Consider the following 13,208-nt stretch of genomic DNA (forward strand, 5'->3'; position numbering starts at 1 on the left):
TTTTATATAGCGCCGGTAGCCTGAGGGCATGTTATGTTACCTGGACTTGTAAAGTGCACACGGTCGCCCAAGGGCATCATGGCGCTGGTGAGGAAGGTACCGAGCAGGAAGAACAGTGGTAGCCAGAGAGCTAAAATAGAGTTGTTTTCAGGGCTTTCCTGAAAGCCAAATGGTTAGAGGTAGACTTGAGTAGCAGTGGGAGGGTGTTCCACAGCCTGGCCGCAGCAATGGAAAAAGCTCTGCCACTGAGTCTTTCCCGGTTGTACCTAGGGACCACCAAGAGGTTGGTGGTCGAGGAGCGAAGATTGCGTTCCAGGATATATGGGACAAATTTGGTTTGAAGAAACTCAGCTCCTAGGCCCTGGATTTCCCGGTGGACAACACACAGTGACTTGAGCTTAACTTGCTGAGCCACTGGAAGCCAGTGAAGTTGGCGAAGCACTGGGAGATATGTGCTCCATAGGGAGAGCCTGTGGCCAGTCTAGCTGCCAGGTCCTGCATGCGTTGGAGACGCTGGAGAAGGCCCACCGGCTGAGAGAGGTACAGGGAGTTGCAATATTCCAACCGTGAGAGGACTAATGCAGCCACCACAGGAGGGCGCATAGCTTCTGGGATCATAGGGAGGACCCTCTTAAGTACCCTAATCTGGTGGTGGGCAGATTGGCAGACCGCTGAAACCTGATTTGACATGGACAGAGAGGTGGAAAGAATGACCCCTAAGTTCTTTACTTTGTCCACTGGACAGGGCAGGGGGCCCAATGAAGTAGGCCAAAAACCAGGGGTCCATAGTGATGGGCTGGGAGGACAACCCACCAACATCACCTCCGTTTTATCGCCATTGAGCTTGAGCCAATTTTGGTCCATCCAGACACCGACTGCTTTTAGACAGTCATGAAGACAAGCATCAGGGCGCTTGAATAATACAACACAGACTAAAAAGGACAGGCATGAAATGACACTTGCTGTTGCACTTAGATGAAGTAATAGCAGTAGGGAATGTACTGCACCTACATATATTTTGGGGATGGTCAATGCATTGTACTTGAATGGATATTGATGATAGGCAACGTACTGCACTTAGCTGTATTTTGGGTATAGGCAATGTGTCGCACTTGGATGGATATCGGGGATAGGCAATGTGTTGCATTTGGATGGATCTTAGGGCTAGACAATGCATTGCACTTGTATGAATATTGGGGGTGGGCAATGTGTTGAACTAAGATGCATCTTGGGGGTATCCAACGGGTTGAACCAGAAGGTCCAGAAGGGTGGCCAATGTCTAGCACTTAGATTATTTATAAGCATAGCCATGCCACTGCTCTATTCTAATTCTAACGTGTTGAACATAAAAGATGTGAGCGGCTGGCCAACGTTATGCACTTTGAATAATTCATGAGGGTGACCTGGGTGTTACATTGTATTGCACAGATTGCAGCCATTGTACCTAGATCTCTTGTGACAGCATCCACATAGCACTTTGAAAGCTTTTGGAGCTTGCCAGGGTGCTGCACCTAGTCGATTCTATGAGGGTAGCCAATGTATTGATTCTAGGTGATTGTAGACCGTGTCTGTTACATGAAATGCAGGTGTTGGCAGAAGGCAGCCTTTATGGCCATTTTGGGTTCAAAATATAGTGACTTAATGATAGCTGGATGCATGCAGAATGATGTCACCTTAATTTCTCAACCTAGTTGTTTAGAATCTGGCTGAATTCCCCTGATTCTAGGCATTACTAGGAATTGCATTTATGGAATTAGCCAAAGACGCGCCCACATTCCTGCATGCATCTGTTCTCACACACAACTCGAATGACACTTTGCACAACACTTTTACCATAAGAATGCAGCTACCTTTCACAACAAAAAAATGTGTACTGCAGCTACACACATAATTCACTATCCTTTTGCCCCCCCCGCTTATTTTGCTAGTGTACCTCTTTCACCTATATGCATGCCATTTGGACATGGGTGGACACCCCCCCCCCCCCATAACCTTCAATTGACCATAACAACAGCTATTAGTGGTTCCTCACTCAGATTCTGTGATATGGGGCGATAGATGCATCTCTTATGCAGGGCCAAGAGCTTGGAATTTCCTACCCTAGGAACTCCGTAACTACAAGTCCTTGTTGGGCTTTAGGAAAACATTGAAAACATATCTTTTCATCTAGAAAAGTAGGCAATGCTGGCATTCTGGTTCTGTGCTGTTCCTACATCTGCGCCCAGATGCAATCTTTTTTGCCCAGTTCCCCTGTGGATATGCACTCTATACATGTCAATCCATACACACATATACACACAATTGGCAATAATGCACACACGCATAATAGCACCTCCCAATCCACCATACTTTGGTCTTCGGTCCCTTTGAGGGCGTTCAACCTGCAGCGCGTTGGGACCATACCCATGGCGAAAGCCCCTGTAAAAATGACGAAAATGAAGGAACATGTCCCTGCTAAGCCCATTTCAGACAGCATTCGCCAAACATACATATTTTTTCCAACCCATCGATTGGCACCCAGAGTTCAATGAAACACAAGTACACAGTAAACTGCTGGTTTATAAATAATGAGAAACAAACAAACATTTGGAATCATTTCCTAAAAATACATCATTCTTCACGCACTAGCGCCGGGTTAGGAGTTCCATCCCTTCACCCAAGATAATTGCGGGCCACTCCTTCCAAGTGCCTTGGATGTAGTCCATATCCCTGGCGTGTGGCGAGCAATGGCCGGCACAGCCACTTTACAATGACAAAGGCGGCTATTTGGCCTCTTCCTTTTCCACTAACAGGCAAAGCCGAGAGCACGGAGACCAGTAACATCACTTCAGCCATCTCCTCTTAGGCCAATGTAGGGCCCCTTCATTTATTAAAGATGCAGGCCTCCACAACAGAGAGGAGAGTCCGGCGACTGGGTTCCCGCCACCCATCTCCTAGCACGGTACCAACGCCTCCTGTCATACTGATCTTCTCTTGGTACCACCGTCCCCCAGCTCTCACCTGGAACCCCTCAGACTGCACGGCTCAGGCCTAGCAAGGCCACTTGACTGCATTTGAGACTCTCAGGACTTGGCACATTCAGTAAATCTGTTCTGGCCCCGCCCTCCCCAGTCTTTATCTCTGGCTCCACCCCTACCAAAAGATGGCTCCCAGGAGCGTAGATCATGGGCCTGCAGGTATATTTTAGCCCAATGCTGCAGGGAGCAGATGTCATCTGAAAAGCGGGGGAGAAATGTGCAATATGGAGCCGAGTGCAAGGAGCGCTCCGAAGATCTGGCGAGCGGGTCTCTCTGTGTGTCCATTCGGGTCTTATGGGGAGCCCACTCCAGACTCGGTCGGCGGCAGGAATACCATAGTCTAACATTGCAACGTTCCCGGAGTTCTCATTCCTGCATGCCACTCAAGCGGTTCCCGTAGTTGTCATTATCATCATGCAGCAAAGGGGGTGGGGGTGGCAAGCGCGTCTCCACAGTCTCTGCATCCTACTCAGTACACCGCTGGCCCCGCCACTCAGAAGAGCAGCATCTGGCTAAACGAGGCAAGGAAGCACGGGCCGCTGTCCCGGGAGCTTCTCACACTGGCACTGGAGAGACCGCCCTAGTCCGCACAAAGTCACCATCCTCCATCCTGTGCCCCTTTGCGTGGCACCCTGGCCTGCTGAGTCTGAATGGCTGCTGTGGACCTTCCTCTCTGCAGCGGCGGCCTGCTTGGCATGCTGGCAGGCTTTCTGTGGACTTTGGCTCCTTTTGTGTCTCGACTGGGCCCGCTGGCTGCCCCAGGTTGTCTTTGGTCTCTTCCTCTTCAGAAAAGAAGTAGAGGAAGTTGAATCCAAAACCAAAAATCCGGTTCCATATTTTCAACGGCTTGGATGGGTGCCTGTTGCCTTGGGGTGACTGAGACCCAGCGGGCGTGCTGCTGGGGTTTGTGCATGTGCCAGCAGAAGAGATGGGGTCGGGGGAATACACTGACTTAATGTCCAACGAAAAGGAGCGCTTCATGGTGCCGCTGTTCCAGTGAGGGTCTGAGGAGATCCCCAGTGATGTGAACCTGCGCTCCACTTCCTCAGTCTCAGTTTCCCCCTGGCTGCATGTCTCCTCCAGCCGCCCCTCCAGCTCTCTGGCATCTAGCGCCACCTCCACCTCCTGCAGGGTTTCAGAGGCAGGGTCGCAGGTGCTGGGGCAAGGCTGGCTGCGGGCCTCCCACTGCTCCTGGGCGCAGCAATGCTGGGGCCTCCTGCAGTCAGACAGGCTGTCACTGTGGGACGGCCTGTGGGGTCGCTCAGGGGAACACGTTGCCAGGCTCATCTCGTGTTCCAGGAGCTGCCCCAGAAAGTTGAAGTTGGGCGAAATGGTGGGTCTCTTCTCCTTAACAAACCTGCAAAGAGAAAAGATACAGTGTTAACTTCCAACGTACCCGAATCTACAAAGTGCGGGCACGCAATGCATGCCCACTGCAAAAGAGAAGAGCGTGCACAGGGTATAAGCAGCAAGATAGCAGGTCATGCACAGAAAGAGAGCAGGGTGTAACAAGCAAGAGAGCGGGTCATGCACAGAAAGAGAGCAGGGTGTAACTAGCAAGAGAGTGGGCTGTGCAAAGAAAGAGAACAGGGTGTAACTAGCAAGATAGCAGGTCATGCACAGAAAGAGAGCAGGGTGTAACTAGCAAGTAAGCGGGTCATGCATAGAAAAAGAGCAGGGTGTAACTAGCAAGGGAGCGGGTCATGCATAGAAAAAGAGCAGGGTGTAACTAGCAAGAGAGCGGGTCATGCACAGAAAGATAGCAGGGTGTACCTAGCAAGAGGGCGGGTCATGCATAGAAAAAGAGTAGGGTGTAACTAGCAAGAGAGCGGGTCATGCATAGAAAAAGAGCAGGGTGTAACTAGCAAGAGAGCGGGCCGTGCACAGAAACAGAGCAGGGTGTAACTAGCAAGAGAGCGGGCTGTGCACAGAAACAGAGCAGGGTGTAACTAGCAAGAGAGCGGGTCATGCACAGAAAGAGAGCAGGGTGTAACTAGCAAGAGAGCGGGCCATGCACAGAAACAGAGCAGGGTGTAACTAGCAAGAGAGCGGGTCGTGCACAGAAAGAGAGCAGCGTGTAACTAGCAAGAGTGCGGGTTGTGCACAGAAAGAGAGCAGGGTGTAACTAGCAAGAGAGCGGGTCATGCACAGAAAGAGAGCAGGGTGTAACTAGCAAGAAAGCGGGTCATGTACAGAAAGAGAGCAGGGTGTAACTAGCAAGAGAGCGGGTCATGCACAGAAACAGAGCAGGGTGTAACTAGCAAGAGAGCCGGCTGTGCATAGAAACAGAGCAGGGTGTAACTAGCAAGAGAGCGGGCCGTGCACAGAAACAGAGCAGGGTGTAACTAGCAAGAGAGCGGGTTGTGCACAGAAAGAGAGCAGCGTGTAACTAGCAAGAGTGCAGGTTGTACACAGAAAGAGAGCAGCGTGTAACTAGCAAGAGAGTGAGTTGTGCACAGAAAGAGAGCAGGGTGTAACTAGCAAGAGAGCGGGTCGTGCACAGAAAGAGAGCAGCGTGTAACTAGCAAGAGTGCGGGTCGTGCACAGAAAGAGAGCAGGGTGTAACTAGAAAGAGAGCGGGTCATGCACAGAAACAGAGCAGGGTGTAACTAGCAAGAGAGCGGGTTGTGCACAGAAAGAGAGCAGCGTGTAACTAGCAAGAGTGCAGGTTGTACACAGAAAGAGAGCAGCGTGTAACTAGCAAGAGAGTGAGTTGTGCACAGAAAGAGAGCAGGGTGTAACTAGCAAGAGAGCGGGTCGTGCACAGAAAGAGAGCAGGGTGTAACTAGCAAGAGAGCGGGTCATGCACAGAAAGAGAGCAGGGTGTAACTAGCAAGAGAGCGGGTCGTGCACAGAAAGAGAGCAGGGTGTAACTAGCAAGAGAGCGGGTCATGCACAGAAAGAGTGCAAGAAGGGAAATGGACCGTTATGGCACACCCTAGTAGACAGAATTTAGATAGGTCTCTAGGGTATTTGTTTAAGGAAAGTGAAGAGACGAGAAATAAGTAGTTTTGAGGTGCGTTATTTATGTCTGATGTTTTTTTATCATTCACTCTGGTCTGAGCACATCCACACTAGGTCAGATTACAATAACATATGGCAATACTCTTCAGAGAGCTTTTTCATTTTATACATACTGATTGCATAATGGACTGTTCACTTACAGTCCTTAGTCATAATTAAGTATCCTACATACAGTCTTGCCGTCATGGGTTTCTACATACTATAATCTACATACTATATGTACATGATTCTCATCCAGAGAGTATTAAATGTTGCCCTTACCAAGAATAACCTTTCTTTATTACTTTCTAAAAGTGCAAACTGCACTTATCTGGTTTCCTTGAATATTCCTTTTTGTTCGGAAACTTTAGACACCCCCTTTTAGGATTCCATCACTCCCGTATATCCGTGACCATTGCACTTCCATCTAGTGCTAGGGCACACACAGGCACTTTTGATTTAACATTTCCGTTCACCCTTATTCAATCGGCTAATATATTCAAACATCAATAGACACACACACGAGCATGTGATTAAACTATACCGTTGCCCCCCATTCCTTGGGCTAACAAATACGGAACGCCATTGTACAGCTGAGGGTTGCTCCTGACACGACCCAGTTATTCTAGATGTGCGCTATTTAATTACTATGGCCGCGCTTCTTGACGCGATCACCTCTTTGTTCACATGTGATGTCACGCACGCACAAGCGTGATGACATCTTTCATGTAAACGGGCACCTTCCACTGACGATTTCTTCACACTGTATTAACAGCAACGGGTATCATCACAATAGGTATGGGACCATGGACTTTATTTTTCCTATGGTGATCACGGCAGTGACGTCGCACGCGCATGCGTATGATGACGTAATTGTCTGACTCGTCATAAATTCTCCGACGGCGCTGAGGATGGAATAGGAGGTACTTCGGCGGTCTTCCTGTTTCCATCCTGCAGCGCCGCCGGTTAGAGGTGAGCTCTTTAGGTTCCTCTTGGAGGCGGCACTTTACTAGCCTACTCATTTAACATTCTACATTTGTTTGACCGCTCCTTTCCCTACTATGTTTCCCTATTTTTTCATAGAGCCTGGCCACATCACTTATACCACACAAGCCTGGGTCTCTCTACAGATACATTTTCCTGGCCAAGATGACTTTTGACACATCGTCCAGTCAATGAAATCATTTGGTGTCATTTTCCTCCTCGCTGAAACTGTAAGTTTCCATTTACCCCCAGGTGGGTGATAGATATCCATAGTTTGATAGCCACGATTCTTATGGTTTGTTCCCCTCCTTTTCTTACAGATAGGACTTAAACTTACAAATCCTTGCATCTCGATCTCCCGAGTTTCCATGCAGCTCGATTTCCTGAGTAATCCGGAGACCTTTTTCTCCGTTTGCAGACACGCTTTTTACTATAATTAATCACAAGGTTAGTTTCTGAAGTTCAATATACTTGTTTCTAACTAGTATCGTATTAGATCTAACTCTCTCTCTGTGTTAGTATGAGCAATGGACAAGACATAAAAAATCTTACAGTGGGTGTTGATTCGCATCATGTTTAAGTAGACTTAATGGTGATGACAATATTCTCATTACACAATGGGTTCTGATCCATGATTGTAAGGCCATACAGTACTAGTTGAACGAAGAAATGTCTTTTTCACTAGATTACATTCCATGATGACTAAAAAAGCCTTTTTTTCATTAAAAAACGATTGGATTTGAATATGATGTTAAAATATTCATGTAAATATTATTGTGCATATCTTTTTTAGAAATTTGATCTGCCCCTGATGAAGAGTGTTGAATCACTCGAAACGCGTTGGGCCCTCCACAGCTTCAACATTACGAATAAAATGAAGATTGGTTCTTGTGACCTCATCTGATTGAAAGCCTATTTTTAAAAATAATGTTGTCTTTGTAAACCTAGATAACTTGAATTCCCTTTGGAAATAACATTTGTTTTACTCTCTATACCATTAATTAATTACTGCTCTGGTATTCCAGACACAAAATAGTGTGCAGGGGACCTGAGTTCCCAAGTTGGGAACTTAGCTGTTTCTCTCATGCACCGAAAGAGAGCAGGGTGTAACTAGCAAGAGAGCGGGTCGTGCACCGTGTACAGAAAGAACAAATAGCAAGGGAGTGGGTTGTGTACAACAAGAAAGGTGATCAGGTAGCAATATTTGAGGGGTAATTTTCTACTCAAGTGGAGGGTAAAAAGAAAGAGTAAAAGCAGCTGTCCTGAGGCGTAGGATGGCAGCAAAGCTCATAATCCTGGAATTGTCATAATACGGGGTGTGTAGAGACCACCTCCCCCCACCCCCTTTAGGCCCCTATAGAAACAAAGTTTGCTTTCTTTGTAATAATAGACCACAGAGAGGGTTTGCTTTTTGGGAAAACATAAGGCTGTAGGCTTGAATTATTATACATATCCAAAAACAATCATGGCAAAAAGGGTATGTGCTTTTGGGCACATGGGATCAGTGGAGCAGTTGGGGGGTGGAGGGGAAATGCTGCTGCTCCCGAGAAAGGCCAAGTCGGAGCTGATCCATGCCGCCTTCACGCCGCTTACAGCCTATGGTTGTTGGGACAGCGTTGTGCTGTCTTCTTTGTGTTAAAGGTTCTTTGTATCCTTGGAAAGCTGTCCAGTTTCCGCTTGCAAATTTGTTCTGGCATGATGGTTGGGAAAGGTGGGTGTTTTAACATTTCTCGCTCTCTCGTGTGTTCCATGAGGGCAAGTAAGGAATGGCTGTGCTGCACATTTCCTACCTCTTTATAGCTCCAAACTTGCCCCCGTGGCATATACCTAACACCTCAGAAGGCGCTGAATAGACTGGAGGTGACCCTAACCTGTCTAGTTGGAGGCCCTTCCTTTGGTCTTCCTTTGTTCCTTTGTCTGCCTGCAGTTTGCAGGAATGTGTTTGGGCCCGTGTCCTGCCATAACCATTGCTGGGTGCTCCATGAGTTACCCTCCTTTTGTTCCTTTTTCTTCCTCACCTCATTTAATTTAAAATGACCCCCTTGGTGTTTTCTATAGCAGTGCATATCAGAAGCTGCATTTTAAGAGCACTTGGTAACTGCTGTTACTAATTACCGGTGTATGGCCATTGCCTCGAATTTCTTGCATCGACATGCATTTGCATTGAATTTTTCCCATCTAAAAAATGTGCGGCGAATACATTTAATTTTTCTTTTTGGGGGGGGGGGGAGTTTGGGGGTGGTTCACCCCCCAAACCCTGTTGTTTTTTTTTTAACCAACTTTATTTTCATTTTTAACTTAAGACAATGGTTGAGCTTTCGTTACAACATGAGTTAAGAACATTGTTATCAACATGTACCTTTTATTCAACACCCTTGAACTTTCTTGTAGGGTCTAGTATTGTCTTCATCCTTTTCCCCACCCCTCCCCCCCACCCGCCCCCCTTTCCTTTTATTAATTGAACCAATCAAAACCGTGGTTGTAACCAGAACAATTCAAAGAGGCAACCCCTCGCCATATCTTCTGCTGCCTTTATCTGATATGGATGCTTCTAAGAGCCCAGGGTTTAAAGTACCAAACCCTGTTTTTTACCCTTTATAATGCACCTAAACAAAAATTAACTCTTTACCCCCAAAAAATATGTATTCAATGGACATTTTTTAGATGGAAACATTTCGATGGAATGGTGTTAGACGCAATGGCATTAGATGCAATGACCAGATACCCTAATTACCATGTGCATCATTGCCCACAATGTTGGTACTCAAGTTAAGACCTTAGAAGGATGGAATCATCATTAGGCTGCAGGAAGTATCGAACCCTTGTCCGAGTGGCAGCTCCTCTGAACCGTGCCCCTTATGTGTAGAGCTATCAAGAGCACGGGTGCATGCCCTCAGAGTCGGGAATGCACATAATAAGTGTCAAGGCTAAGGCTCGTTCCCTCTGAGGACCAGCTGGTGGTTGCAGGCTATAACTGGACCGTATCAGAACATCAATTAGTGGAAGGATGGTATAATTGGACGCCTGTGTCTAAGGACTTCAGTTCTTAGAATTCCGGGGGAAGGAGTCTGTAACACCCACCAGCTACTGTGCGTTGCTTTCCATGGTTCAACTCCCAGATCTAAGCGCTGGCTCATCTCTGCAAGGCTATGTGTCATAAGGGAATTGCAAACACCTGTGACTTGTTTTGTTCAGGCCAGTCATGTGGCCCTGGCCTAGGTGTTTTACTGCCTGAAACAGCTCATCAGCTGCCAGCACTGTAAACTTGTTCACGCATTGCTTACAAAACCTCTTGCTGCCAGGACTTTTGGCCAATTCCTGTTTGTGTGTTTGCTGAGTTCTTGTCCTTTTGCCAAAGGCTGTGAGCAGTTTATTTGCAGCTCAGCTGCCGATTCTTCCAGCCCTGTGTTGGTGGTTTTCAGACTTTTCTCTGATACCGCCATCCACGTCTTTCTGCTCCCTATCTTCTTATCCCTACAAATGTATAGTTGCTGTGTCTTTTACCACTATTAAACTTCTCCTTTCTTACATCCTGAGACATCGAAAATGTTACTCACTGTAGTGACTAATGTACTCTCAGTCCATAGTCCCCTTTCCTCCATACCTGTGGGATATTCTGTCCTTCCGGATGGGACAGGAGCACTTTTTGGTAAACATCCCAAAACATTGTCCCTTTTTTATTTTTATGCAGGGCCAACACTCGTATGGCTCTAACCCTGCCTACCGGAGCCCAACCCAGCGCATCGCCTTTCAGTCCTTTTCTTGTTCCGAGGTCGGTAGACATATTGGCAATTAAAGGGAACTTTTCAGAGAGGATGGCTTGGAGGAAAGGGCACTATATACTAGGAGTACTTTAGTCACTACGAATAGAGATCTTTTCTTACTCCAACATCCAGTCCCCTTTCCCCCATACTTGTCAGAGATTCACAAGCACTGAAGGTAGAAACAGGTGGATGGATTTAACCCCCCTAGATAAAAAGGTTTCTGAGGACCGCTTGACCAAACTGAGTGTCAGCTGTAGAGCTGAAGTTAAGACAATAATGTTTACTGAACGCCGAGGGGTAGACCCAAGTGGCCGACCTTGGCAATGGTTTCCGAGGGAACTTGCTTCTGTAAAGCCACAGAGGCCACTTTACCCCGCACAAGATGTACTTGGAAAACCTTGGGAGCCTGTAGGCCTTATACTATGCAGGCTTCTGTGATGCAGAAAACTATCCATCGGGAAATTGAGGCCTTTTTGCGCATTTCCAAAAGTGACAAAAAGGTAAGAAGAGGTTCTAAAGTCCTTTGTTCTATCCAGATAGAACTTGAGAGCTCCCCTGACTTCTAGGTTGTCTAGGATTCATTCTGAGTCTGACGAAGGGTCCAGAAAGACCACCAGTAAAGTGATTGTTTGGTTATTATGAACATCCAAAATGATTTTAGGGAGGAAAGACGGGTGTGTTGGCATCAGCCCTTTATTCCTATGGAAGGACATAAAGGGTTCTTCAATGCAAAGGGCCTGCAGCTCACCAGTCCTTCTTGCTGTAGTAATAGTGATCAAGAAGGCCACCTTCCAGGGGAGAAATTTACTTGAACTGCTTATGACAGAGGGCGTTGAGCACCACATTGAGGTCCCATTTTGCCTGTGGAGACTTGACAGAAAGAAAAAGATGCAGCAGGCCGGCAAAATGACATTTAATAACTGGGTTTATGAGTGTGAACGAAGCTGGGTCAGAATTGAGGTAAGCCCCGATGGCCGACATGTATGTACGGCAACAGTTCAAATGAATACCAGTGGATGCAAGGTCTGATGTAAAGGAGAGGACGCTATCCACTGATGCTTGACAAGGACCAATGTGTTTGTTTAGGCACCACTGACAGAAGCAGAGCCATTTGCTTTTGGACTGTGTGCGTGTAGAAGGTTTGCGTCCTGCCTGGCAAAACCCCTGCCTGTAGAGTAGGAGGTTCAGGTGTCAGAATGTCTAAATAGGATATAGGATCAATCACCTGGTCATGAAACGCCCTAATTAACGAAGACAGCTCCTCCTCTTCCTCATGGTCATCTACCACACCGCTATCGGTGGGACTTTCAGCACGAGGCGCCGAGTGCTGAGCATTTAGCTTTGGCTCAGGCTCTTTTGGCTCAGGAGGATGCTCGACCAGAGGAGGGGGTGATGGTGCAACTTCCACTGGCCTCAGAGGAGGAGGCAGAGGCGATACTTCGATTGGTATTGGAGGTTACAGTGTTCTGGGAAAGACTTCCCGAAAGAGCACCTGAAAGTAGGTTTTCATTGGGTCTGAGTGCATCAGGTTTTGGAAACGGCAGAAAGATGCCCCTTTCGAAGATCCGCTTGGCTGTGGATTTAGAACAAGTCTGCTGAAGTGATTATGTCTCCACTTCTCTGTTGACACAGATTGCCAAGAAGGTCCCCCCAACATAGGGCAACAGTGCCGATGTAGGAGGAAGAGAGATTGTAGGTGGTATGGGCATTCTCGGATTCCAATCCATACTTGGATTGTAGGGATCTTTCCCCAAAGACGCAGATGGCATGGATTTGGGCTTGGCATCCACACCTGACGCAGCTGAAGGCACAGATAAAATGGCTGATATCGTTGACACTGGAGGGGCTGCCATTTTGAGACTCTCTGTGGTAACGTGCGTCTCAGATTTGCCAGAAGCCATGGTGGTTTTGGCCATTATTTTAGGTGCTTTTGATGGTTCCTTAGCCCTTTTTGAGGAATTGGGTAAATGTGGACTTTGGACGAGCCTCCATTTGCTTTGCTCCCTCAGACTGGCTGGTACAATGTTTAGCCCCTTTGAGGGGAACCTCATAAATTAATTCAGTTTTATTAGCCCCAGAACGGAGAACCTCAGCCTTGCTGGTAGACTTTTAAACCCCTTTCTGGGGTACCTTGGGAGTGACCCTGGTACTTTGAGCCCCTAAAGGGGGAACCTCAGAGGGAACTTTGGTATCCTCTTTAGACTCTGAATGGGGCACCTCAGGGTGTGCCCTGGTGATGCCAGGGGCAGGACAACTCCTTCGTGGACCGGATGATCCCAGTAGGAGTCACCCTGATGGGGTGCTCTGAAAAGGAAAGTACTCGGCGGTTGATTTCTTTTGTCCTCAATGAATCCCCTTAAATGGACCTGAGGAAAGCTGTGGAAGACCTGCTCCTACCTTAAGATCCTTCTTTTGAGTGCCTGGACTGAATGGAGTCGCA

General features: G+C 47.4%; 1 protein-coding gene across 2 annotated transcripts in view; it reads right to left on the bottom strand.

Moving 5' to 3' along the window:
* Positions 1–2,541: 2,541 nt before the first annotated feature.
* LOC138453093 (dual specificity protein phosphatase 8-like) overlaps positions 2,542–13,208 on the bottom strand; it is a 51,592-nt gene continuing 40,925 nt past the window's right edge. For both annotated transcript variants that reach the window (XM_069605605.1, XM_069605615.1), the window contains exon 7: positions 2,542–4,374. In XM_069605605.1, coding sequence (XP_069461706.1) covers positions 3,573–4,374 — 802 coding nt within the window. In that variant the 3' untranslated portion in view covers positions 2,542–3,572. The remainder of the gene's footprint in view (positions 4,375–13,208) is intronic.

Source organism: Ambystoma mexicanum, chromosome 1p (assembly GCF_040938575.1).
Source record: "Ambystoma mexicanum isolate Mex_15411 chromosome 1p, UKY_AmexF1_1, whole genome shotgun sequence".
Classification (NCBI taxonomy): Eukaryota; Metazoa; Chordata; class Amphibia; order Caudata; family Ambystomatidae; genus Ambystoma; species Ambystoma mexicanum.